This window comes from Myotis daubentonii, chromosome 9 (genome assembly GCF_963259705.1).
Source record: "Myotis daubentonii chromosome 9, mMyoDau2.1, whole genome shotgun sequence".
Classification (NCBI taxonomy): Eukaryota; Metazoa; Chordata; class Mammalia; order Chiroptera; family Vespertilionidae; genus Myotis; species Myotis daubentonii.
This window is the reverse complement of record NC_081848.1, coordinates 7,943,603-7,971,286: the sequence shown is the minus strand read 5'-3', so window position 1 is coordinate 7,971,286 and position 27,684 is coordinate 7,943,603. Positions and strand designations below refer to the sequence as shown.

General features: G+C 43.2%; 1 protein-coding gene across 4 annotated transcripts; it reads left to right on the top strand.

Annotated features, from left to right (window-relative positions):
* Positions 1-27,480, top strand: PPP2R1B (protein phosphatase 2 scaffold subunit Abeta). Of its 4 annotated transcripts, XM_059707845.1 has the most exons (15): positions 1-157; positions 944-1,034; positions 1,408-1,508; positions 8,078-8,310; positions 8,602-8,749; positions 12,811-12,966; positions 13,176-13,290; positions 13,689-13,759; positions 14,114-14,248; positions 15,260-15,433; positions 19,071-19,131; positions 22,590-22,744; positions 23,915-24,057; positions 24,687-24,778; positions 25,168-27,480. In XM_059707845.1, exons 1-15 carry the CDS (start codon positions 44-46, stop codon positions 25,182-25,184), a joined length of 1,806 nt encoding a protein of 601 aa, XP_059563828.1. In that variant the 5' UTR covers positions 1-43; the 3' UTR covers positions 25,185-27,480. The 4 variants fall into 4 exon arrangements, with proteins under 4 accessions (XP_059563828.1, XP_059563829.1, XP_059563830.1 ...); XM_059707846.1 differs by lacking the exon at positions 14,114-14,248; XM_059707847.1 differs by lacking the exons at positions 8,078-8,310; positions 8,602-8,749.
* Positions 27,481-27,684: the final 204 nt, after the last annotated feature.

The window sequence follows — 27,684 nt, the reverse complement described above, 5'->3', positions numbered from 1 at the left end:
GGGCGCGGGGCGGGCGGCGGTGAGCAGGCTGAGGAGAAAGAACATGGCGGGTGCGGCTGGGACCGGGACCGGCTCGGGGGCAGCGGGCGGAGACGGAGACGATTCGCTATACCCGATCGCGGTTTTAATCGATGAGCTCCGTAATGAGGACGTGCAGGTATTGGAGTTGGGCCGGGGGGAGGAGGCGGGCTCGGTCGGGCGCGCGGGTAGGGAAGGGGGAAGGCCGGCGGCGAGGGGGGCGGCCAGGGATTCAAAGAGCTGGACTCAAGCAGAAACTTGAAGGGGAGGAGGGGGAAGCCCCATGAGGACCTCCACCCGACCCCCGGGGACCTCCCCGGCACCCCTCCTCCGGGCCCCCTAAGGCGTAGGCCCGGCGTCTCGCCGGGCGGTTGTGGAAGAACCGGCTTCCCGCCGGGGCGCCCCTTCCGGGCGGTGCGGAGGGAGCGCCGCGCGCCGCGCTGGGCCGGGGTCTGGAGGAGCGAGCGGGAGCGGGGTGGCGCCGGGCGGCGGGGCTCTGGGGGGCTGCGCGGTGCCAAGGGCCCTTTGAAGTGAGGTGAGTCGGGCCTTGCTCCGGGCCGGGAACTGGCCCGGCTGGTCGGGTGGGACGCGGGCGGCGTGGCCGGACCCGGCGGAGGCGGTGGGGCGGCGCGGGTGGAACGCTCCTTGGAGAGGCCGGGCTGCGGGCAGCCCGTCGCCCGCGTCCCCCCGGCCGAGCTCTTTGTAACGTGGCCACCGCCTGGGTACCCCGTCCGCTCTCATTCCCTTCTCCCAAGAGCCCTTCCGTGGGCTCATGGAGCCACGTTCCCCTGCCCCCGAGTTTCCTCGGAATGAAATCTCAGTGGAAGGCGTTCCTGCTCCTTCCCGGGGTGCCATTCTCTCGCCAGTTTGCAGCTTTAGCCTTTGGTTTCTGTAGTTTGTTTTCTTCTCGCGTTCTTTTCTGAAGCTCCGCCTCAACAGCATTAAGAAGCTGTCGACCATCGCCCTGGCGCTCGGAGTGGAAAGGACGCGAACTGAGCTGCTGCCTTTCCTCACAGGTCTGTGCACTTTTGCTTAAAGAAAGGCCTGGGCACCACCATCTTCCGGTTGCTTTCAAAACTGGGTGTGTGAGGATGGGTTAGGCATGGCATCGGGCACTAAATTGAGCCTGACACTTTTGGGCAAAAGAAACCGTATTCGGGCATTAACTACTGTTTACCTAACAGGGGAGCAACGGATAGGGGATTGTGAGATTCCAGTTCATTCTGTAGAACAGATCCAGGAAGGCTCCGGGTGGAGGAGGAGGAAACCACCGTTAGGCCAGGACAGGACCGTCCAGTGACAGACTGAGGCTGTTCTGAGTTTCGTTTGCGGGTCCAGCCCCGGGCTGGCTGTCCTTGCTGATGCCTACGGGGTTGCTGTCATTTCCAGACACAATTTATGATGAAGATGAGGTGCTGTTGGCTCTTGCTGAGCAGCTGGGAAATTTCACCGGCCTGGTGGGAGGACCTGACTTTGCCCACTGCTTGCTGGTGAGTATCTTCGCCTACCCTCCTTCTAGAACTTCTACATACAAACGGTTCATTGTTTGGTGATAGGCACACGGCAGCATTTTTAATGCAGATCTTATGGTTAGTCCCAGCGTTAGCCGTGGAGAGAACAAATATTGTAGGCACTTCGGATTCAGTGAACCCAACCCATTCTTAGTTTTTCTGACTATGTATATAAGAACTTCTTCCTCTTTTCTTGTCTGTCTCTGTTGACTTGTTAGTTTAGACTTTGGGAGAAGGATTGTTTGTATCTGTTTATGCTCCTCACACCCCATCCCTGAAGTTGGAAATCTTAATTCTCATCTAGTAATATGATGACTTTGGAAACATTTGTCTACACTAATAAAAGGGTAATATGCTAATTACACCGGGAGACCTTCCAGACATCCTTCCGGATAAAGCCATGGTGGTGGGCAGAGGCGGTTAGGGGTGATGGGGGGGGCCCCGCGGGGGTATGGGGGGGCAGTTGGGGGTGAGCTGACGGGCAGGGGGTCCAGTTAGGGGGCGAGCAGGCCAGCAGGGGGGACAGTTGGGGGCGAGAAGGCCAGCAGATGGGGGGTCCAGTTAGGGGCGAGCAGGTCAGCAGGCTGAGTGGTTAGGGGCCAGAGGTCCCGGATTGTGAGAGGGGTCCCAGATTGGACAGGGTGCAGGCCAGGCTGAGGGACCCCGCCCCCATGCACAAATTTCATGCATCGGGCCACTAGTGTGTGTATATATATATATATATATATATATATGTGTGTGTGTGTGTGTGTGTGTGTATCTACACTAATAAAAGAGAAACATGGTAATTGGCGTACGACTGCTACCCTTCCCATTGGCTAATCAGCGAGATATGCAAATTAACTGTCAGCCAAGATGGCAGCCGGCAGCCAGGCAGCTTGAAACTAACATGAGGCTTGCTTGCCTCAGTGACGGAGGAAACCAACGTTCCCCGCCTGCGGCTGCAGGCCTCTGAGCCTGCAGTTTAAGAAACATTGTAACGAATACTGCCAGACTTCAGCCAGCAGATTCGCAACATTGTATGCAAAGGCCAGAAACCTACTTTCAGCAGCGGAGGCCTAAGAGCTGGAGCCAAGCCTCAAGCTAAAGCTGGCCCAGAATAAAAAAAAAAAGGAAAAAAGGAGCGTTTGGGAGTTCAGTCACCCCCAGCCTGAAAACAGCCCTCAGCCCCTCACCCAGACTGGCCAGGCACCCCAGTGGGGACCCCCACCCTGAAGGGTGTGTGACCAGCTACAAACAGCCATCATCCCCTCACCCAGGCTGGCCAGGCACCCCAGTGGGGACCCCCACCCTGATCCAGGACACCCTTCAGGGCAAACGAGCTGGCACCCACCCATGCACCAGGCCTCTATTCTATATAGTAAAAGGGTAATATGCCTCCCAGCACCGGGATCAGCGGAGCCGAGAGGCCTCCAGGCACCGGGATCAGCGTGACAGGGGGCAGCGCACAAACACCCTGATCGGCCTGCTCTGTGTGTGACAGGGTGCGGCACCCCAACCCCCCCCCACCCCCCCCGGGCCCTGCTCTATGTGTGACAGGGTAGAGCCATAACCTCCCCATCAGCCCTGCCCTGAGTGTGAGAGTGGCGGCGCCCCAACCCCCTGATCGGCCCTGCTCTGTGGGTTATAGAGGGCGGCGCCCCAACCCACTGATCCGCCCTGCTCTGTGTGTGACAGGGGACGGTGCCCCAACTCCCCTATCGGCTCTACTCTGTGAGTGACGGGGAGCTCCTCAACTCCCTGATGGGCCCTGCTCTGTGCGTGACAGGGGGGAGCTCCCCAATCCCCTGATGGACCCTGCTCTGTGCATGACAGGGTACGGAGCCCCAACCCCCTGATGGGCCCTGCTCTGTTCGTGACAGGAGGGAGCTCCCCAACCCCCTGATGGGCCCTGCTCTGTGCATGACAGGGTACGGAGCCCCAACCCCCCTGATGGGCCCTGCTCTGTTCGTGACAGAAGGGAGCTCCCCAACCCCCTGATGGGCCCTGCTCTGTGCGTGACAGGGTATGGAGCCCCAACCCCCAGATGGGCCCTGCTCTGTGCGTGACAGGGGGTCGTGCCACAACCTCCCCATCGACCCTGCCTTGAGTGTGACAGGGGGTGGTGCCCCAACCCCCCAATTGGCCCTGCTCTGAGCCCGACCAGGGACTGCACCTAGGGATTGGGCCTGCCCTCTGCCACCCGGGAGCAGGCCTAAGCCAGCAGGTCGTTATCTCCCGAGGGGTCCCAGACTGCGAGAGGGCACAGGCCGGGCTGAGGGACCCCCTCCTTCCCCCCGAGTGCACAAATTTTTGTGCACCGGGCCTCTAGTGTGTGTGTGTGTGTGTGTGTGTGTGTGTGTGTGTGTGTGTGTATATATATATATATATATATATATATATATATATATATATATACATTAGCTTTCTGTCTTTGATTATAAGCATAACTTTTACTTCTGACTTACTTTGTGAATTTGAAGAGTTCAGTTCAATTTAGTTGGCAGTTATTAAGAGCCTGCGATATCAGGCACTGAAGTTACAGTGTTGATGTTAAAGAAGACCATTGTGAATGGAATGAGATCTCTGTCCTTACGTATCAACAAATAATTACTGTATAGAGTTAGATGGAAAAATAGAAGCCCATAGAAGGTATCCAAGTAATAGAGAATAGAAAGGTATTATTAGTCCAGAGTGATAAGGGAAAACCTCTTGGTAGATGATGTCTGAACTTGGTTTTGAAGGATGTTAGGAATTCCACAGTTGGACAAGATAGGGATGTATGCTTAAAGGCTGAAATGCTGTCTATATGATGCTGACTCATGATTTCTATCTCTACCTCCAACCTTTCCATGGAATTCCATGTATATATATATATATCTGTCTCTATATCTGCCTGTGATTTTTCCACTTGGATATCAAACAGGCATTTCAAATTTAACATGCCTAAGACAGAACTCGGTTTTCTCCCCAAAATATGTCTTTCATGTAGTTGTCCCATCTCAGTAAATGGCTTCACCACCTACCCAGTTGCACAAGCCAAAACCTCGAAGACATTCTTGACTCTTCTTTCCCTCATTTTCCAAATCTAATTCATTAGTAACTCTTGTAGATTCTCTATATATTCCAAATCAATCCACTTTTTTCCATCCCTATTACTACCTAGCTCATGTTTCCTCTAGTCTTTTCATATCACATGATTTTTCCTCTAGATTACTTCCTAACTAGTTTCCATCTACTCTTGCCTCCCACCCACCTTACATGTCACTCTTCACCCCACAGATGCATCACTTCTGCTATGACTCTCAGAATATCCATATTCCTGCCATAGCTTTACCTCAGCTTACAAATCCTTGCCTTAAGACTGTTGCCCTAGGTATTCCCTCTAATATAATGTTCTTTTGAGCTTCCTGTGACTGGCTCCCTCCCAGGCATTCAGATATCAACTTCAGTCTGTTTACTCAAAGAGGCCTTCCCTGACCACCCAACCTGAATTGCCTCCCAGTCATCGCTTATCATCATATTCTAGTTTTTTTCAGAGTACTCGTTTTCTTGATTAGTTGTTGTCTTCCTCCATTAGAGTATAAACTCCACTCAAGCAAGGAACCTGTCTTCCTGTTTCTTCTCTATCCTCAATGATAGAATCCTATATAATAAAAGGATAATATGCAAATTGACCGAACATCGGAATAACCAGTTGTTATGACGCGCGCCAACCACCAGGGGGCAGACACTCAATGCAGAAGCTGCCCCTGGTGGTCAGTGCACTCCCACGGCGGGGAGCGCTGCTCAGCCAGAAGCTGGGCTCATGGCTGGAGAGCACAGTGGCAGTGGCACATGCCACTCCCGCCTCCGTGGCAGCACTAAGGATGTCTCTCTGACTGCTTAGAAGTGGGACTACAGTCAGATATCCCCCGAGGGCTTCTGGACTGCAAGAGGATACAGGCCGCCAGGCTGAGGGACAACCCCCCTCCCGAGCATGAATTTCATGCACCAGGCTTCTAGTATAATAATAATCCTTTATTGAAAGATCTTGGAGTTTAAATCAAGAGACAACTCATATGCAATTTTCAGGAACTTGGCCTTATCCTGTAGTAGTGATAGAGATTATACCATGACTAGGGGCCCAGTGCATGAATTCCCTTGAAAATAACTGGCGGGGCAGGAGGTAGGGGGGTAAGAGATCAACTAAAGGACTTGTATGCATGCATATAAGCATAACCAATGGACATAAGACACTGGGTGATAGGGGAGGCTAGGGGACTGTCTAGGGCGGGGGGATAAAATGGATACATATGTAATACCCTTTGTAACACTTTAAGCAATAAAAAAAAAAAAAAAGAAAGAAAATAACTGGCTGTGAGGCTGCGGTTGCCACAGGGGTGGGTCTCGGCCTATCCTCTGTGCCCCCACCCGGCCCCTCCCACAGCAGCCCCCGGTCCCCTGTCTGCTGGCAGCCCCTCTCCTGCCACCTCTGCTCCCATACACTGACTGCATGAAGCGATTGGGGCCAGTGCCAGCAGCGGGTGCGAGCGGCAGCTCTGGCACTGGCAACGGGTATGAGCGGGGCCGGCGCAGGCAGCAGGCGCAAGCGTCAGGCGGGACCACAGCACGCAGGAGCAAAGAATTTTCAGTATCCACCAGAGGCTCGCCCCGATGACAGCTACCGGCACCCTGCCTTGGTCTGGCACCCCCCGCTCACCTGCTCCACCATCCCGCTGCGGCCTACGCCTGCCATGTTCTGTGCTCTGCTGCCTGCTGCTGACGCCCGCCATGTTCCGCACACACTCCCTGGTGGTCAGCGCACGTCATAGTGACCGCTTGTTCAGTTGTTTCGCTGTTCGGTCTATTTGCATATTAGGGTTTTATATAGAGAGATATTGCATGAGAGAAGGTCAGAAGGCATGGCCAGATTATGAAAAACCTTCGCAAGTAAGAAAGCAGTTATCTTTTCAAAGGGTTCCCAAAATCCTCTTATGAAAGTTGAGTACTTTCTTTTCTTTTTCTTTTTTTAAGGAAACTTTTGGTGTTTTTTAAAAAATATATTTTTATTGATTTCAGAAAGGAAGGGAGAGGAAGAGAGATAGAAACATCAATGATGAGAGGGAATCATTGGCTGCCTCCTGCACGTTGGACCAAGCCCGCAACCCAGGCATGTGCCCTTGACCGGAATCAAACCTGGGCCCCTTCAGTCCACAGGTGGACCCTCTATCCCTGAACCAAACTGGCTAGGGCAAAACTTTTGTTTTTAATATATATTTTTATTGACTTCTCAGAAGAAGGGAGAAGGGGAGAGATAGGAACATCAATGATGAGAGAGAATCATTGATTGGCTGCCTCCTTCAGTGCCCCCACTGTAGATCGAGCCCACACCTGGGCATGTGTCCTGACCGGGAATCAAACTGTGATCTCTTGGTCCGTAGGTTGATGCTCAACCACTGAGCCACACTGGCCAGGCAAAAGCTGAGTACTTTCTGCCTTAGTGTTTCAAACAATTTTTGAAATGGATTATTAAGAAGATATGCTTCTTTCCTTTGACTTACTATAATTGTTTCACTCTTTACAAAATTTTTATTGATTTTAGGGCGAGGGATGTAGAGATAGAAACATCAATCTGCTGCCTCCTGCACGCCCCCTACTGGGTATCAAGCCCGCAACCCGGGCATGTGCCCTGACCAGGAATCGAACCGGTGACCTCTTAGTTCATGGGTTGACCCTCAACCACAGAGCCACTCCAGCTGGGCGTAATTGTTTTACTCTTTTGGTCAGTTCTAAATGTGGTTTTTATAGAAATGACCAAATTCAGTTCATGGCATATTCTGAATGTACCTGACCAAATACAAACCCAAAAGGATGAAGTTTAAGGAACCAGCTGCTTTCACTTTTCACTGGATGGTGTCACTTATGGATCTCACACCAGAGCAACCCCTTTGATCTTTTCTGTTTCTTAGCTGCAAGCAAGGATTGCTACCATCTCTATACTCTACTTAATTGTTAGAAACTACTGCTACATATCTGGCTAATGGAAAGATTCTGTATGTATTCTGAAAAAAGTGATTTTGTACTCAGCCTTCTATAGGTTGGATAAGTTGTGTGGAGGTAGTGGACATGGGTTGCTTACATCTCCAGGAATGGTAGAATAATACTCATGGCCTGATGGAGATGTCATCATATTATTATGGTGCCCAGTGTTGGTCATGATTTTGCACTACTTTTGAATAAATATGGATGAACCTGTCTGAATTTGGCTATGTATCTTTTAAACCTAGTGATTCAGCTCACAATAGTATTAATATTGTGTCAAGTCCCCTCCACTGTGTCATTTGTAGACACCATCTGGGAATTGCCATCTGGGACATGAGATCTTGGCTGTCCTACAGAAGTCGTGTCTTCAGGTTGGACACACCATATGTTATCGCTGTGTGAACTGAAAGTAGCCATTTGGTGTGATGTAGCTAACATTCTGGTTACATGTACCACCTCCCTTCAGTCACTTTAAAAGGTGATAATCTGCATCTAACCTGATTCAGTAAGTTTTTTTCTCTGGTTTTCCTCTTTGGTCTATTCAGCCTCCTTTGGAAAGTCTGGCAACGGTGGAAGAGACTGTGGTTCGAGACAAGGCTGTGGAGTCCCTGAGGCAGATCTCCCAGGAGCACACGCCTGTTGCTCTGGAAGCTCATTTTGTACCTCTGGTGAAACGCCTAGCGAGTGGGGATTGGTTCACGTCTCGCACATCTGCGTGTGGTTTGTTCAGCGTTTGCTATCCCAGGGCTTCAAATGCTGTCAAAGCAGAAATTAGACAGTAAGATATGGTATTTTTTAGTTATTTGGGGTTATTGGGACAATTTACACAGCACCCTCTTACCAGTAAGTGGCTGATATCAGGATAATAAGATTGATGACATCACTTTTTATTGTCATGTTGAATATACCAGTGTTTTGTCTTTGTTTCTTCCATGAGTAGAAACCTAATCACAGTGTTTGTAAGAGAAAACCTCTAAAAATGCCTTGCTGTGTTTGTGTTGTTGGGGGGAGGGAGTATTTAATCAATGATATTTGACAGGAAGTACCTTCATTATTTTATCTGCTCCAGGCACTTCCGTTCCTTGTGCTCAGATGATACACCAATGGTACGACGTGCTGCTGCTTCCAAATTGGGCGAATTTGCAAAAGTTTTAGAATTGGATAGTGTGAAAAGTGAAATTGTTCCATTGTTTACTAATCTAGCTTCAGATGAACAGGTAAGTTAACTCAGTATTTACGTTACACATATATGCTCCTCTCCTCTAATATTTTAAGTATTTCTTTGGGGAGTTTGGTTCTCATGTTAGGATTCTTTTTGCAAAATTAATACTTAATTCTGGCCTTGATAAAGTTTAATATGACTCATTTCATTGTCTTTATGTTTCTTTCTTAATCAGACCATGATTTTCTCTTACATTGGCAGTTGTTATAAAAGGGGGAAGTCAGAGGAAATGGGATCCATAATTAGGACGATCAAAGTTGCATTAAGGGGTAACATACCTTTGTGCATTGAAGGCTGGCTTGTCCTATGGGAGGGTAAGGATTCCTGGAATTTTTGACTTTCAGATAAACAAGCACAGTATATGTTAGGAAAGCCATTTGGCCCTTTGCATCTCTGTGTGCGTGTGTAGGGTGATCTCACATAATAGCAATTTTAAATCCAAGGATCTAGATTTCTTTAGTGTAGAAATAGCAATAATAATAAAAACAGCAAGCACCTAAATGCAGTACTTCATCTTCCTTGGCCTCTTTAAAGTTGTTTATATAAATTAATTCATTTTTTCACAACAGCCCCATGGGGTAGATAACCCATTTTACATTTTAGGAAACAGAGGCACAGAAAATTGAAGTAACGTGCTCAAGGTTGCCTCATTAGTAGTGGAGCTGGGATTGGAATCTAAGCACTTCACGGCGTTCACAGTGAGGCTGTACTGCCTCTGTGTGGTGCTTCAGAGGATCAGACACCAGAGTTTGTGGGCTAGAGTGAGTCCTTTGGGGTTTTTAATTTGCCTGGTATCTGCTCTAGAATCACTTAATGTGGACAGGACCAAGAGCACCAGGCACATGCTGATGAGTCTTATTTTTAGATTCTAAATTTAAAGATGATAAATTTTACTTCCAAAGAATTTTTAAAAATTATTAAAATAACATTAAAAAAATCAGTACAAAGTATGCATCTTAAGTGAATTATTATAAGGTAATGTCATCTTGTAGCTGTCACCTATGAAACAACAGAATTTTGACAGCCACTACCCCAGAAGCCCTCTCTGGCCTCCCAGACACAACACCTCCTTCACTCCCCGCTTGTCACTGCCCACCCCCTTAAGACTAACACTTTATCTTGACTTTTATGATAGTTAACTACTTCCTTCTCTTTGCACTTTTATGACTCAAACATTATAGTTTAAAACATTGTCCGACAGATCTCTAATGTAAACTACCTATTTTAAGCTTTTTGGTAGCCACATTTTAAAAAGTAAAAAACAGGTGAAAATAATTGTAATGATGTATTTAACCCAATATACCCAAAATAATTATCATTATAACTAGGCACTTTTCACGTGTGGATAGTGGTTACCACATTGGACAGCACAGACTTAGAATCCTCATTTGGGATTTTGGTGATTACATTTTCTATAGTATAATTTAACATTTTCTTTGTCCTCTGTATTTCCTGTAAAATGGTAGTTGAATCTTGTGGTGGGGGTGGGGTTGGAAACTTTTTCTGTAAAGGACAAGGTAGTAAATACAGGGGTGGGCGAAAGTAGACATACCGTGGCAGTGTGACATTCTCTTGAGTTATTGAAGCTATTGTAATAATAACCTGCATGTGTTTTTCTATATTTGCCCATGCCCACCCCTGTAATTTAGGCTTTGTGGGCCAGACAGTCTGTTGTAACTACTCAGCTCTGAAGGAAAATAGGTGATAAAGAGATAAATAAGCAAAATATCAGGGATAAATGCTATGATGCAAATATAGAGTAGGGTGATACAATTGGAAGTGATTATAGGACATTTCTCTAAACTGGCTAGTCAGAGAAGGACTGTGAAGAGGTGACATAAACTGAGACAAGAAAGAAAAATGCCAGCCATGACCTTTCCTAGAGTGTCAGCTCCAGGAAGGGAGGACACATGTGGATAGTGGTCCTACAGTTGGAACCTAGTGGGTGAAAGGGACTCTGGTAAAAGATGAGGTTGGAGAAGATAAGCAGGGGTCTGGTCACAGAGGGCCTTTAGGCCAGGATATGTAGAGTTTGGGTTTTCTTTTCTAGATGCAATGAGAATACACCAAGATTTTAAGCAGGGGTGTGACTTGATGTAATTGAGGCTTCTGGGTGGAAACTAAATTGTAAGGTTTACTTTACAGTTCGGGGGGGGGGGGGGGGGGCCCGTGGCGGGGAGGGTGAGAATAGAAACAGGAAGACCAGTTAGGAGGCTTGTCTATACTCCAGTCAATACACAGTGGTGAACTAGGGAGCTATAGTGAAGAGGGAGAGAATCTGGAGGTAGGTATGGAGGTAGAGTTAGTAGAACTATGATTGGGTTGGGTGAGGGGAAGAGGCATCAAGAAGATCTTGATTTTTGGATTGAGCAACTGGGTGGGTGGTAGTGTCATTGCCGAGGTAGAGAAAATTCTGGGAGGAGCAGGTTTGGGGAGAAAATCAGTTCTGGAAGAGAAGTAATTGATTAATTGAACAAGTATTTATTGGTATATTTTTCCATAGATGGTAGCAGTCCCTTGATTTAGCATCATTTTGGGAGTCCAAAAATATCTATAGCTGCTACCAAGACCTAGTTCTGCCCTTTTTAACCTGTTCATTTGGGTAGAGGAGTGTCTTGGGCACATAGTAAGTTTTTGTTGATCTGAAATTTTAAAAATTTGTAATATTTTGGAAAGTTGGAATCACTCTTATCTTTCATGTATATGTGTGTACATATGTACACATATATGTATGATATATGTGCATATATAAAATATGTAGTTATATAAAGGACTTTGTCCTGTTTCTCCTGGGCACTTATGTTTACATATTTTCAGTTTCTACTTATATAGTTATTCCCAAATCTGTGGTGTCAGTTCCTAATTTCTCATTGATTTGTCTAGTTGTATATTCCCACTTGCTCAAAGGACATATAGGTGTCACATTGACACTTGGCACTTTACATTTGGAAAGCTCAGTTCAATCATTCCTTATCTTTCTAATTTTTTCATTTTGCATTTTCCCAGACTTGGCTACCGCAAAGTTATCTTGTTCCTGGGTCTCAACATTGAAATCCAACTTTTTAAATTACTCTTTTGTTTTTCTATGTGTTTCTTTCCAAGTCATCATCTTATACCTCAATTCCTATTACTGCCTGCCACTTCAAACTGAGTACAGGCTGCCCTATCTGAAAGCAGAGCGTTCCTGTGAAACCTTTGTAAGCCAAAGTGGCGTAAAGCAAAGAAGCAGTTACCTTAGGGATACATCTTGCTAATAGGTGCACAAGTTAAATACAAATAAAACCCAGGTGCACTGACAGTTCAAGGTGCTGGCATCTTGATGCTAAGACGCCGGGTGTAGCTCCTGAGAAGGAGCTCTGTGCAGCCACTGCTTGAGGCGCGCTGCGTCTAATGGCTCCTGCAGAACAAATGCTGAATGCTGGCTTCGCTTTTCACCTTTTTTTGTAAAAGCAAAAATCCTTCTCAGGCTCCTTTCAGGTACGGAAACATGTATTAATCTAGGTTTTTCATAAAAGCAAAGTTGCAGAATGAACTTTTGAGAAGCGGGGGTACCTGTATTTTGCTAACAGCTCCCCAATGATTCCCTTACTTATTATTCTCTTTCTCTGTCCGGATCTGTTATAAACTTATATAAGCATAGTTTTCATTATTTCTCTCAGCTTTTTTATTAGAGTGAGGCTTTGAAGATATCATTAAAATGTTCTTTTTATTTTTACTTCATTTAAAAAACAGCAACTCTGCACTAGCCAGTGTAATTATTTTGCTGTTCATTCACAGAATAAGTTTCTACCTTTGTGACTTTGACATACTATTCCAGTCAGAGAACAGCTATTTCCAGACACAGACACATGAAGCTGCATGTAGTGTAGTTCAGCAGTCGCCAACCTTTCAGACCTCACAGACCACCAGTGGTCCACGGACCACCGGTTGGCAACCGCTGGTATTGTTGGTTTGCTTCTGTGTGTTTTTTGAAATGACACTCAGAGCACACCCCCACACCATATACTTTGACTGTCAGTAAATGTTGTCTAACAGAAATAAATTTTATTCCTTTAGGATTCAGTGCGCCTCCTAGCTGTGGAAGCTTGTGTCAGTATTGCCCAGTTACTGTCTCAGGATGACCTTGAGTTTTTGGTGATGCCTACACTTCAACAAGCTGCAGAAGATAAATCTTGGCGAGTTCGCTATATGGTAGCTGACAAATTTTCAGAGGTAAAATTATTGCACTGGTATTTTCTTTAAGTACTAAAGAAAAAGAAAAACAAGAAACCCACAAGTTTGCTGTGGTACCAAAAATCTCTGAATTCTTATGAATCAGAAGTGTTTGTGGCAAAAATGTATACCTGAAGTTGTGCTGTTTTGTGTTTTCATATTAATTATTTTGTTAGTTTGCATTTAAACCTGTACATATTATTTTATAGCTCCAGAAAGCTGTGGGTCCCAAAATCACCCAAAATGACCTCATCCCCGCCTTTCAGAACCTACTTAAAGACTGTGAAGCTGAAGTCCGAGCGGCTGCTGCCCACAAAGTGAAAGGTTAAGGAGTTCCGTTTATGTTGCAGGATGGCTTGTTTATTTTGGTGCATTTTTTTTTATGTCAGTGAATTTTTATGATTTTTGTTCTAGAATATGTTTTCAAATAAATAGAGATGATTTTATTGTATAGAAGTGTTACATTATGTAAGTTAAAACCAAACAGCCATTTTACCTTGTTTCTATTTTTTAATGCCTTTTCACGTTGGATTAGTGTGATCCACAGTGCCATCTAGATTGCCAAAAAAGTGTATTTAGAACAAGGGTCACTTCTTAGAGATTTTTTGCTTAAACGTATGATTGATTTAACTTGAAACTTGATATAACTGGTTAAATTTCTTCATTTGGCTCCTTATAAATCGTTCTATGTAAGCATTATTTTTTCTATTTATCTCTTTTAGAACTTTGTGAGAACTTGCCCATTGAAGGTAGAGAGAACATAATTATGAATCAAGTGCTGCCCTATATAAAGGTAAACCTAACTTTAGTTTACTTTTAGCTTTACCTCTGCCTTATGTGAAGGCAAACTTTGCCTCTTTTTTGTTTGTTTGCCTTAAAGCTCTTTTGAGTTTAATGGAGGACAAGGGATGAATGGGATAGGTGTGTTAATGTGTGACATTATTTATCACTTATTAGTAGTGCGTTATAACTGAAAAATGCTGGTTGGCACAAAGGTTTGTGTTATCTGACAGTTGATCTGAGGAAACATTATCAACGAATCTATTGAAATAGTGCTGTCTTTTTAAATTCCTTGGGAAATAGTATGGAAGTTTCTGTTGTCTTGCAAAAAAGAAAGGCTTTTAATTTTTGTGTTTTTTTTTGTTAGGAATTAGTAACTGATACAAATCAACATGTCAAATCGGCTCTAGCTTCTGTAATTATGGGATTGTCTACCATTCTGGGCAAAGAGAATACCATTGAACATCTTCTACCTCTTTTTTTAGCTCAGTTAAAGGATGAGGTGAGTCTGGCTATAAATTCTATTGCTTGATAGACAGTGATTTGGTTTGGTTTTGGTTTGAGGTTTCACTAAAATAGAACCCAAAACAGGGATAATGCGATTTTAAAAAGTAACCTATTTTAAACTAGTGACAGTCCTTGTGTTTGAATATGGGTTGCAAGTTCCCCAGAAAATGGGCACTAGGAGCCATAGATATAGACTTAAAAATGTCTCCTCATTCTCTTTGTCTGATTCCTGCTGAGAGGCTCTGGTTTCTTCTCTTCAAACTTAATAGATCTTTGTTTAAAAAGTATCTTTTATTTAAATATAATATCAACATTATACTGATAGCTAACATTTATTGAGTAAAACTATATGCCAGGCATGATCATAAATGCTTTGGCACGTATTATTACCGGTAATCCTCACAGCAGTCTTAGAGGAAGGTCTTATCCCCATTTTACAGATGAAGCTGAGGCACAGAGATCAAGTAGCTCACCCAAGGTCTCGGCAGATCTGGGATTTGAATGCATATAATTTGATTCCAGAGCCTATGCTCTTTACCATCCTGTAGACTTTTTTCATAGATATATATTTAATTGATTTCAAAGAGGAAGGGAGAGGGGGAGAGAGATAGAAACCATCAATGATGAGCAATAATCATTGATTGTCTGCCTCCTGCACACCCCGTACTGGGGATCGAGCCCGCAACCAGGGCATGTGCCCTTGACTGGAATTGAACCTGGGACCCTTCAGTCTGTAGGCCGACGCTCTATCCACTGAGCCAAACCAGCTAAGGCCATCGTATAGACTTTTTATTGAGAGTTAAGAACAGTTACAGTTATGTGCTTTGAGTTATTTGTGTACCCAGTATTAAGTATTTCTTCCAAGACTACTTACTTTTTTACCTGAGTCAATAATTTCTTATTTTAAACTTTAGTTAGCAGTTTTTACCTCATCATGACAATAGGAAAATATTGGACAGAAAACTTGATTTTTATATGTGTTCTTTTGGGGCTTGTGTACTTGCAGTGTCCTGAAGTTCGTTTGAATATCATCTCCAATTTGGATTGTGTAAATGAAGTGATTGGAATCCGTCAGCTCTCTCAGTCTCTTCTTCCTGCCATAGTGGAGCTGGCTGAAGATGCCAAGTGGAGGGTCCGGCTGGCCATCATTGAGTATATGCCACTGCTGGCAGGCCAGCTGGTGAGTGTGTGTGCTCCATGAAGTGAAGGATAGCATCAAATAGTTGAGCAGATTTATTGTGCCAAGTAGAAGGCCCCAATAATTTGTATGATTTTGTTCATTTAGACACATCTAAGTATGGTAGGTCCTAGTTGCTTGTAGATGGCTTTTATTTTCATTAATGCATTAACTTCTAACAGAAAGGAATTATATTATAGAGACACTTTTTACCTCACCACCATCTAAAAGCAAAGCCATAAAAACAATGTTTCTTGGAATGTAACAGATTTTGTGTAATTTAATGTCTCTGTGACATAAGGAATATTTAACTGAGAGGAAAAGGGAGTATTGTTTTAAGATAAGTTAGCTTTGATTTTTGCTCAGAGCAGCTTCCCTGCTTGCCTATATACTGAGCAAAATGTCCCTAGCTTCTGCTTTTTTTTTCCCCAGCTACTTTTTTTGCTTTCTGGTTAAAAGGGAGTTGAGGAATTTGATTAGAAAAGGAGTATTGAAGTTTTTTTTTGTTGTTTTTTTTTTTTTTAAATATTTTATTGATTTTTTTCAGAGAGGAAGGGAGAGAGACAGAGAGCTAGAAACATAGATGAGAGAGAAACATCCATCAGCTGCCTCCTGCACATCCCCCACCGGGGATGCGCCCGCAACCCAGGCACATGCCCTTGACCGGAATCGAACCCGGGACCCCTCAGTCCGCAGGCCGACGCTCCATCCACTGAGCCAAACCAGCCTCGGCGAAGTTTTTAATGCTAGTATTTTGGCCAGAGTCCACATTATCAGATTATCTATTACTTTTTTTTTTTTTTTACCTATTACTTTTTGAGTTTTCACGGTTATTTTTACTCTGTTATGTTAATTAAATTTTCAGTGCTGGGTTTTATGGCCACATCCTTTCCTTTCTGTTTTCATAAATGCCTAGATCAGCAGTTCTCAACCTGTGGGTCGCGACCCCTGAAAATACATCCTGCATATCAGATATTTACATTACGATTCATAACAGTAGCAAAATTACAGTTATGAAGTAGCAACGAAAATAATTTTATGGTTGGGGAGCACCACAACATGAGGAACTGTAGTAAAGGGTCGCGGCATTAGGAAGGTTGAGAACCACTGCCCTAGATAGTTCTAAGTGTGATATACCATTACCCTATTGGTAGCATTTATTGCAGTGCAGTGTGGCTGTCAAAAACTAGTTGGGGGGAAAAAACTCAAGGCCTATCATGTGCCCTAATTTTTAGAGGAGTTACATTAAATATGTTTCTCTAACCAAATGAAAACACAATTTTTAAATAATAAAAATTGCTATTTAATATCCCTGGGGGGCGAGGGAACTAGTTGGGAAGATAGACAGGTGATCTTTTTTAAGGTAAGGACTGTGTTTAGTGTTGGATTGCCAGTGCCTACTATAGTGCCTGCCATTATCAGGCACTTAGCATTTGTCGAGTATTAGATAATGAATACCTGAATATTTTTAGAGAAAGCTCAAAATATGTCAGTTTACAGCTAACATTACTGCAGTTTGTTCCCCGTCTCTCACCCCACTTCCATTCCTTTCAGATCAAACCATATGGAATCTAGTTTTTTACTTTCTTGAACCACTGAATTTGTATTGCTAATTTTGTTATATTTAAATGCATCTTGTGATTATCTGTGGCATCATGTTTTATAAAATTTGAAGTGTCCCACTCTTCAAAATGGATGTAAAAAATATCACTCTATAGCTAAAAGGGTCAGGCGAAGTCATCTTGTCACTTTTTTCCCCATCACTCCCAAGCACTGAGGGTCATCCTTTGTTCTTCACTGGTGACTGTCATGGGTCACCTTCTCCAGAAGGGAAAGCAGCAGTGGCTAACTGGTTGGCCAAAGGCTGAAACAACTGTGCAGAAGAGAGGGAGAATTGTAGTACTCTTTTCTTAAACCTCTATTCCTCATAGATCTGGAGGCCAGCAAAGGCTGGCAGCTCCACAGAGGAGTATAGAAGCAAGTAGATGCTGACTTTGGCCGACTCATACCTTTTGGGCAGGGCTGATACACATTGGTCATGAACATTTTGTTAATACAACTTCAATTTCTTGTTCGTATATATTTTGTTTTTATTTTTTTATCTGTATCAGGTAGTCAATTTATAAAATTCTTTCAAGACATTACATATGGCCTGGCTTATGGACCATGCTGAATAAATGTAAAGTTAAACCACAAAAATCAAGAAATAAAAGTTAAGATTTAAGAGCCTTGGCCAAGTAGTTCAGTTGCTTGGAGCCTTGTCCTGGTATGTCAAGATTGTGGGTTCAATCCCCAGTCAGGGCACACACAAGAGTCATCCAATGAACACACAGATATGTGGAACAGCAGAATGATGTTTTTCTCTCTCTCTCTCCCCCTCCCCCCGCCCTCTCTCCTTCCTACCCTGCCTCCCCATCTCTCTCCCGCCTTTCCTCCTCATCTCTCTTCCCCTTCTGCTCTCTAAATTCAATTTAAAATTTTTAAAGAAAAATTCATAACTTGAAATGAAAAAGAAATCTTTGAGAGCTGACAGTGATTTAAGTATATGCTAACACCTATTCATGATCTATTATTATAAAGCATTTTATGTTATTAAATCACTATTTTCAGAGTACTTTATTTGAACTATATAATCGCTGTTCAGGAACTTCTTAGATCCAAAGAAACATGTAGATCCCAAAGGGAGACTCTAGGAGAGCACTGTGTCACAGCATTCTCTTGCATGGTACAGAATCCCCACAGTGACAGGTCTGTGTAAATCAGCTCTAGGAGCTTGTCCCCTCTTGTGCTCGAGTGGCCTAATGTTGACAGGAAGAGCTAAACTGGAAGAGCCAGGATGGTTCCACCTGTGACTCTGCTGGGTCACCTGCAGTGTTACGCCTGCTTTATTCTCCCTCTGCTTCCTCCCATCATCTTAGAAATATTCTGTTTAAGTGGAAATATCTGTATTTCTTGATATCAGTTTCTTCATCCTTAATGATTTATTATAATCTTAACCAAAAAGGGAAATTTTTTGAGACTTATTAATATTATTGACAGAGAAGTACGGATTGATAGTTTCAAAAATAGTCATGAGGATATAAAGTACAGGAAAGGAAATACAATCAGTGATACTGTAATGACTGTGTGTGGTGCTAGTGGGCACTGGGAATACCAGGGGAACACTTTGTAAAGCATACGATTGTCTAACCACTACGCTGTACACCTAAAATTAATACAAGTTTATATCGAATGAACGTAAACTGTAATTGAAAAAATTCTTTAAGTAGAAAAATATATGTTATTGACAGATATTTTACTGGGTAGTTCCTTTTTACAAATAATCTAGATAATGCTTGGCAGACTGTCCATACTGCATTCTTTCTATCATTTGCAGTATCGCATCTGGCTCCTGACCATCCGATTCTCTCCCACTTAGCAGGGCCTGGGCCATCTTACTTTGTTTATTATTTCTAGCCAATAAAATAGATTTACAGTTTGTAAATCAAATTCCATGGTAATTGTTTTCTGGCTGGTTCATGAATTCAGCTTATTTGGAAACGAGTGGTTTTTAGCTTTTAGTTTATTTTGGTGCAATAAATAGATTATCTTGATTTCTAAATTTTGTTAGATGTGTATTAATGGAATCGTCTACCCATAGGGTGTGGAATTCTTTGATGAAAAGCTGAATTCTCTATGTATGGCCTGGCTCGTGGACCATGGTAAGTAAATAAGTTAAAACCAGGTTGTTATGGAGTGTTCGTGTCTTCGCATCTATCCCGTGTTGTTTATTATTTCTTTTTTAGAATGGACGGCTCATCTGATTGCCTTCCTGGTGTAGTGATGAAGAAATACTGTGATTAAAGTCCAGTTAGTTTCCTCTGAAACACAAGTTTGATGTTTCTGTTTTCTACCAATATTTTCTGTCTTAAACTTTATTTTTTTCATGAACAATCTCTTTGCTTCGTTTCTTACTCATTCTATTACATTATTTTCAGACTCTTACATACACATATACTCACTTGTTGGGGTCCAGCCCCAGCAGGTCCAGGGGTCCCCAAAGGTGTGGACGGAGTCGGCGAAGAAGGAATGACACGGAGACAGTGTTTAGTTGATCAGCAGCCTAGCCAGGTTCTCTAGCCAGGATCTCCAGCCAAATTCTGTCTTTTATTGTCTTGTTACATCTGTATTTATACCAGTTGATTTTAATCCTGTCAATTTCTATTCCAAAGGTTTCTTCATTCCAGGGAGTAAAGATTATGTAGCTTAAGCGTGATTGTTCATAGTTAAAGTGATTAACTACCCGCCTGGCATTTAGTTAAGGGGTTTTATTCCCTCCCTAACTTCAGGGAAAAATCCCTACCTGGGGAAACAACCTTTCCCAGAGAGGTGACCTTGGTTAAAACACATAGTGCCATGAAGGTGAGCAAACATATTAAGAACAGTATGCTATATACACCAGGTCCCTTGAAACATATGCTGTGCAGATGTTTCTTCCCTGCAGCGACTGTGTCAAGCAGCAAGGATGGACCGCCTTCCAGCACTCACTTTTTTTTAAATCCTTACTTAAGGATATTTTTCCATTGTTTTTTTTTTCTTTTTTTTAAATGGCGCCAGCACCCAAGGTCAGGGAGTCAGAGATTTTAAATTGTTTTATTACTTATCTGTCTGTTTTTCAGCATCATTTTTTTTAATCCTCATCCAAGGGTATTTTTCCATTGATTTTTAGAGTGGAAGAGAGAGGGAAAGACAGAGAGAAATATTGATGTGAGAGAAACATCGATTGGTTGCCTCCTGCCCTCACCCTTCAGTCCGCAGCCCGACGCTCTTGCTACTGAGCCAAACGGGCTAGGGCTACATATACTCATCTTGAGGTCTTCTGCTTGACCATGCTGTCTGGGTGGGGCAGAGACTGGAATCAGATGAAAGGCCCATGGGGAAGAAATGGTTACATGGCTTGTTTGAGTGACACAGAGAAGGAGCTATACAGTGGCACAGTCACGGAGTCCAGTCCAGACCTGGCATCTTCAGTATAGTCTGAGAACTGTTCAGGTGGGGCCCACGAGGGAGGTCGTGACATAATCCTATGAGCTTCAGTTCCATATTTTGGTGCATATAGTAGGCATTGTGTTCCACAGCATCTTATGTATACTTTATGTACTGAGTGTATCTTTGTTCTGCAGCTGCTTGTGTCTGGATATTTGGGAGGACAGGAATATTTGTGTCTGCTTGTACATGTAGGTGGTTTTGTTAAGGGCATATTTGGATCATATGGGAGGTCATATGGCTAAGAGTATGAAGAGGAGGGGTATGAAAAATGTGCAAGTCTCATAAAGGCATATATATATGTAGATAATAGTAGTGTTTTCAAACTAGATTTTGAGGACTATTTCATTTTTCTTATCTTTTAAAGTTACCTTTCTGTGGCCTAACTTTTTTTCTTTTTAAATGAATCTTAATATGGTGAATCACAGGAGAGAAATTTCTCTTTTTAGAATAAAAGTGTTTATGTGATTTCTGATATATATTTAACATTAGTGAGACTGACATCCCAGAAGATTCTCTACTTAATTATTCTTTCCTTTTAAAAAAAATAAATATTTTTATTGGTTTCGGAGAGGAAGAGGGAGAGAGAGAGAGAGAGAGAGAGAGAAAATATATATCAATGATGGGAGACAAATGTCGATCAGTTGCCTCCTGTATGTGCCTCAAACAGGGATCGAACCCACAACTTGGGTATGTGCCCTCACCAGGAATCAAACCCACCACCTTTTGATGCATGGGACGACACTCCAACCAACCAAGTCACCTGGCCAGGGCTTGTAGGGAATTATTAAGTGTTAAAGCAGGTACATTTATTCACAGAAGACATTTAACATTTCTCAACATAAACATTTTTAAGGGAAAACAGGCATGAAGGTCTGAAGTTTTTATTTGCTATTGTGTAGATGACCACAGTGGCCGCCAAACTAACCTCCTCGCTGTCTTCTCCCTTTAGCTTTCTTGCCACTATTGGAGTAGTCTTGCTAAAGTACCACACTAGTCACCAGGTGACAGCTTTGCTTTAAAAACCCATCTTTTTATTTTTTTTATTTTTAAATATATTTTAATGATTTTTTTACAGAGAGGAAGGGAGAGGGATAAAGAGTTAGAAACATCGATGAGAGAGAAACATCGATCAGCTGCCTCCCTCACACCCCCTATTGGGGATGTGCCCTCAACCAAGGTACATGCCTTTGACCGGAATTGAACCTGGGACCTTTCTTTCTGCAGGCCGACGCTCTATGCCAGCCGTGGGCAAACTACGGCCTGCCGGCCCGTTTGAAATGAATAAAACTAAAAAAAAAAAAAAAAGACCATACCCTTTTATGTAATGATGTTTACTTTGAACTTATATTAGTTCACACAAACACTCCATCCATGCTTTTGTTCCGGCCCTCCGGTCCAGTTTAAGAACCCATTGTGGCCCTCGAGTCAAAAAGTTTGCCCAGCCCTGCTCTATCCACTGAGCTAAACCGGTTAGGGCCCATCTTTATTTTTTTTTTATAACCTCTCAGTGTACCTTTCAAGATGTTCTGTGTTTTGGGTCTCCTATACCTGTCCAGCCTCGTGTTTTCCCAGATTTCAGCTATCTCCTTTGTGTCCTGGGTAAATTTTTTTACCCTTTCTAGGAATTACCCTCTCTCCTCTTTCCTTACACAAATCCTCTCTAATCTCTGAGGCCCAGTACAAAGACTTTTTAGCGCTTCCTGTTCTCTCTTCTCAACTGCTACAGCTCTCACAATCTTTACACAATTTCACACTTTATTATAATCAGTCTTATACCATGTGACTACTTGGAGTATGGTAGCTTTCATTTTTCTAAGTGTATGATTGTGAGGAGAAATACATGTATTTTTCCTGTTACACATAGCATATAGTAGGCACTGATACTTGTTAATTAATTAGTGATGCCTATAATGAGCTCCTTACCTTCTTTTTCCTTGGACATATTACACATTTTGAAACTGTAGTAAAACCAGATCAGTGTATTTATGAGTTGTAGCTGACATGCCACTGCAGCATGGCTGACTTTGGAGTGTGTTTGCAGAATCTTGATTTTGGCCCGCCTTTGCTGATGATGTACGTAAACTAGGTCGTGCTGTACTGTGAACAGCATTTGTTTTTCCCTCTCCTGCAGTGTATGCCATTCGCGAAGCTGCCACCAACAACCTCATGAAACTAGTTCAGAAGTTTGGTACAGAGTGGGCCCAAAATACCATCGTTCCCAAAGTGTTAGTAATGGCAAATGATCCTAATTATTTGCATAGAATGACCACCTTATTCTGCATTAATGTAAGTATTACACAGCTATTGCTCAGGCGTTAAAGCAGTTATTCAAGATTGTGTTCCTGAATTCTGAATATATTGTCTTCTATTTGGAATGTATTTCTTACTGATTTCTTTGGATAGTTAAGAGATGAGAGAAAAATGTCAGCTCTCAATCCATGTTAAAATCTACAGTAGTGAAGTCAGTTGTGAATTCTGCTCTAATTCTGTTTGGGTTTTTTGAATTCTACTTTGTATTCCTCATTTTGTGCTCAAACTAGAAACATTTTCCTGTTGGCCAGTTACTTTTTTTTTCTTCTTTTTTTTTTGCCCCACCCAACCCACTTTTCTCTCTTCACCCTACGACCCCCACTCCCCGAGGCTATGCCTCCCACGCCCCTCCCCCCATTGTCTGGCCAGTCCCCATTGTCCGCTGCCCTCGGTAGTTCCAACCTCCTCCCCATTGTTCCAGCCCCGCATCTCCAGCCCCACTTGCCCCTCACATCTCTAGTCCCCGTCGCATTCCTCATCCTTCTCTAGCCTGGGTTCTGTCCTACGACCCCCCAGAAATCAAGATGCTGGGTGGGGAGGGGGTCGCTTTGAGGTCCTGGCATTCAAGCGCCCTCTTCCAAGGAACCCAGGTTCCAAGAACCGCAGGACCCCCTCCTCTGAGACCCTCCACACCCACACACCCAGGTTCCGGAGTGCCCGCATCCGTGCGCACCTCTGGTCCGCATCTCTACCCTGGATCTCAGGGTCTCCTCTGCGCCCTGAGAACCCTAGACGCTCCTCCGTGGACCCTGGCATCGGAGCTCCTCTCCCGCCATCCATCCCCAGCATCTGGGAGCCCAGCGCTTGGTTCTGTTTTCCCTCGGGGAAACCTGGACCCCTAGGGTTCAGGTCCAGGGAAAGAGAACGGGCGCCCCTCCGGCTAGCACTCACCCCCAGCAGCAGCAGCAGCAGCAGCAGCCGGCGCGGCGGGTCCATGGCGCAGCCGGCGGCACCTGCCCCCATCGTCCGCCTCCCGCGGCCACGCCAACTTCCAGTTAGTCGCACTGCGGACCGACCGGGTTGCGCTGCTCCGGCACCCGCCCCCCGGAGCTGGCGGAGGCTCCACTCCCTCTCTACTTTTTTTTATTAAGTATTAATTTTTCTCTTTAGATTTGGGGATATTTTACAAATAAAAGTGTTTTCTAGGTACTGTCTGAAGCCTGCGGTCAGGAAATAACTACCAAGCAGATGCTGCCTATTGTATTGAAAATGGCAGGAGACCAAGTGGCGAACGTCCGTTTCAATGTGGCCAAATCCCTGCAGAAAATTGGACCAATTCTAGATACTGAGTAAGATTTTAATATTATCCTTATTTTATAGGTAGATTAAAAATATGACATGATAGTGGGGAGTAATGGTTACAAATAAGTTCGGTGATTTTTACTTTACCTAAGGTGTGGGTTTGTTTAAAGAAAATAATAAAATAACCATTTTTGCAGGTGTCCAATCTTTTATATTTAAACTCATATATGTGGAGATCATTGTCTGAAGCTATTTCTGCTGAGAACTTTAGATATTATTTAGTATTTGTCAAACTTATAGGTGTTTTAAAAGATTTTTATATTTTAAACTTTAAAAATTGCCTTAGAGCCCTAGCTGCTTTGGCTCAGTGGCTAGAGCATCGACCTATAAATCGAAGGGTCCCGGGTTCAATTCCAGTCAAGGGCATGTACCTCAGTTGCAGGGTCCTCCCTGGCCCAGGCCCTGGTTGGGTCACATGCAGGAAGCAACCAATCGATGTGTTTTTCTCACATCGATGTTTCTCTCCTACGTTCCCTCTCCCACTCTAAAAATCAGTGGAAAAATATCCTTGGGTGAGGATTTAAAAAAAAAAAAAGTTACCTTAGAGCATATGTACCATAAAACATTTTTCTGACCCAGAAGACTGCCTTTCACAGATCATACTGTTGGATTTCAGTGCTTTGCAGGAGGAAGTTAAACCGGTACTGCAGAAGTTAGGCCAAGATGAAGACATGGATGTCAAATACTTCGCACAGGAAGCTATAAGTGGTATGTCCTTCTGTTGTCTGCCTTGCAGCTTTTGCTTTGGTTGACGGGGTGTAAGTGACGTTAAGTGGGCAAGGCGATAAGCATATGGGAGACGGGAGGGTGTTGAGTGCCTGGAATGCTTCTTCCCTTCCTGGCTCACCACTGAGCAGGCCGTTTCTCAGCCCCATGTGTAGGGATGGGGAGGAATGTGATTTTCACTAGTAAGAACAGTTTGTTTGGATTTTAATCAATTTTTAAAGTTTAACTTTGATTAGCCTGACAGAGTAGAAAAACTGACCACAATGAGAAGTTCAGTCTCCTGCTTTTGGATAACTGTTGTGCTCAATAGTCACATAGGTATTTCATGAACTTTCTGTGCCACTAACTTGATTCTGTTTGGAATTTTCCAGTGCTTGCGTTGGCATGATGAGGAGCAGGAGGGAAAAGACTTTACTAATTTCTTAACACAGATTTCTAGTCAATGTGTTCTTCAACTGGATGGAGAAAAAAATGGAAAACCTTCAAGACCTCATCCAAGCAAATGGCAACAGCTTCCAAGAAATCAAATTTCAGTGACTTGATTCTTTTTAAAGATGTAAAGGGATTGTTTTTGCTTGTCTTCCTTGTTGGGATAATTATACACCATTCTTTTTGTTTGTGACCAGTTCCTGACACTCGGTACAGTCGTTTCTTGATTGTCTCCAGGGATTTATTGGGCACTTCTGGGCTCCTGCACCCTCACCGTTCCATCAGCCTGGCCACTTACTGTCCTGACCAGGGCTGGATGGGTTGGGACCCAGACATGCAGTGGAGTGATTCTCTTGGTGTCTGCTTGTAGCTGTGTGTCTGTTCATCATTCCAAAGTTAAATGTACATGGTTTAGAATAACTTATGTTATAAACCCTCTATCTGGGAGACACATCGAGATTTAACTGTAATGAAAGCCACATTTTCCTGGATAATGATGGTCTGCGTCAGTGTCTTACATGAAAGGGGAATGTGGAAGCTCAGAGTTCATGTGTTGTTTGTTCTGGTTTTTCTTTGCCTTATTTTGACTGTAATCATGTCACTCAGAAACCTGATGTGCAGATGTATTGCTGCTAATGTGTAATGTTAAATCCGAACTGAATTTCCACAGCTTATACCACTGTGTTCAAAATACTTCTCTCTCTCCTTGCTGAGAAACTTAAAATTTAGTGCCTTTGAATAAGCAGTAGTTCTACCGTGTCATTGTAAGATTGCAGTTTTGTAATTCCAATGAGAAAAGGAATGACTGGTATAATACTGTGAGGATTTCCTGCGCTTAACCTCATTCTGCTTCCAGCTGGGTTAACATCTGGTCCTTGCTATGGCTTTCCAAACTAAATTTCATTACTACTTCTTTGGTATGGATGATGCTGGAATCATCATTTGAAAACTTTGTTTTTCTGCTTTTACAGTAAAACCTCATTAACTTTTCCTGGAACTTAAGATAACTAGTTAAGCTGAAGGAAGGGTTTCCTGGAGCAAATTAATAGTTTGTAAGGAAACCTCTTGGATCCGAACTAAAACTGTTTTGAAGCTCTCTTTAAAAAGTACCCTTTTGCCAGTTAGTACACCGATTACTAATCACTTTTCAATTACATTAAATACTTTTCATGAGGATTTTTATGAGCCCCCACTTTTTTTTTTTTTTTTTAGATATATTCAATTTAGTCTTTATCCCTAAAATATATACATTTGTATTTCATGGAGAATTTAAATATATTTCCATGTAAATTTATTTACATTGTCACCTATTCAAACTCACCTTGTCTCTAATGAATGTTAATGAAGTTTTATTGTAGCTTATTTTTCTCAGTGCCTCTTGCTAGATAGTTTGCTTGTTCCATTTTGGTTTTGGAATTATTTCTTTTATTCACAACCTCTTTTAAACCCAGTGCACCCTATTCTGTTTTTTGAAAACCAAGTTTGAGTGAATTACTTTCAAGTTTGTCTTACCGTAGAAAAACAGAACATTTTGAATCAGAAATTGCCTGCATTTAAAATTGTCAAATTACCTTATAGTAACTTTCTATTTTATTACTTTTGGGGCTAAGAATTAAATATTTTTCCTAAGCAAAAATCTTTTATACAGTCTCATTTTTTATCTTAAACTATTATGCTGTAAACATCTTAATTTTAGTTTCATGGTTCTTTTTATTATTATTATTATTACCTGTAGGTTATGTTTATTCTTCATTGAATTTCATTTTTCAGAGGCTGTTGTCTTCATTCTTGAAACAAATTTGTACAAACATTGCTTTATTCTTTGGTTGGAAATACTGGTTGGTTGGAAATGTCCTGGTTTTGGGGTAGACTTTTAAATGCTCTTGTGTGCCCCCTGGGGGTCCTGTGTATGGACCTTCTACCCCAAGACTATGGCAAAGGGGAACCCTTTGCTTTTTCAGACATGGGTCAGGGAGCTCAGCAGGGCCCTGCCTTTTTAGATGACTTCTTAGGGACTTCACTGTGTCTTTCTGCCTTAAATGGTAGGGAATCCCCTTTGTTACTGCTCAGAGGAGTTGTCTTTTTTTTGCTAACTTGGTCATTTTCTCCACAGGTTATCTTGCTGTCACTATAATGTAAGCTCCAGGAGCTCAGTAAGGGCAGGGATTTTTGTCTGCTATATCACCAGCACCCAGATAAGTATCTGGTGTACATAGTAGGTACTCAATAAAAATGTGTTCAATGAATTTTTAAAATCTGTCCTCTGATATGTTGTGTTCATGGAACAAGTCATCAAAGGTACCAGACTGCATCTCATTCTCCCATTCACAAATGAAAGGCCCTTACTGCTTTTAAGAAATTAGCTTTATGTGACCCTTCTCCGTCCCCTCTCTTAGGCAACAGTTCCATTTGGCTTGGTGCAGTCACTAACATAGACTGCTGCTATTTTTTCATCCCAG

Coding starts and splice junctions, on each gene's coding strand:
- PPP2R1B (XM_059707845.1), top strand. CDS start 44: ATGGCGGGTGCGGCTGGGACCGGGACCGGCTCGGGGGCAGCGGGCGGA. Junction 13,760..14,113: donor AAGTGCTGCCCTATATAAAG/GTAAACCTAACT, acceptor TTTTTTTGTTAG/GAATTAGTAACTGATACAAA. Junction 24,058..24,686: donor GGACCAATTCTAGATACTGA/GTAAGATTTTAA, acceptor GTTGGATTTCAG/TGCTTTGCAGGAGGAAGTTA.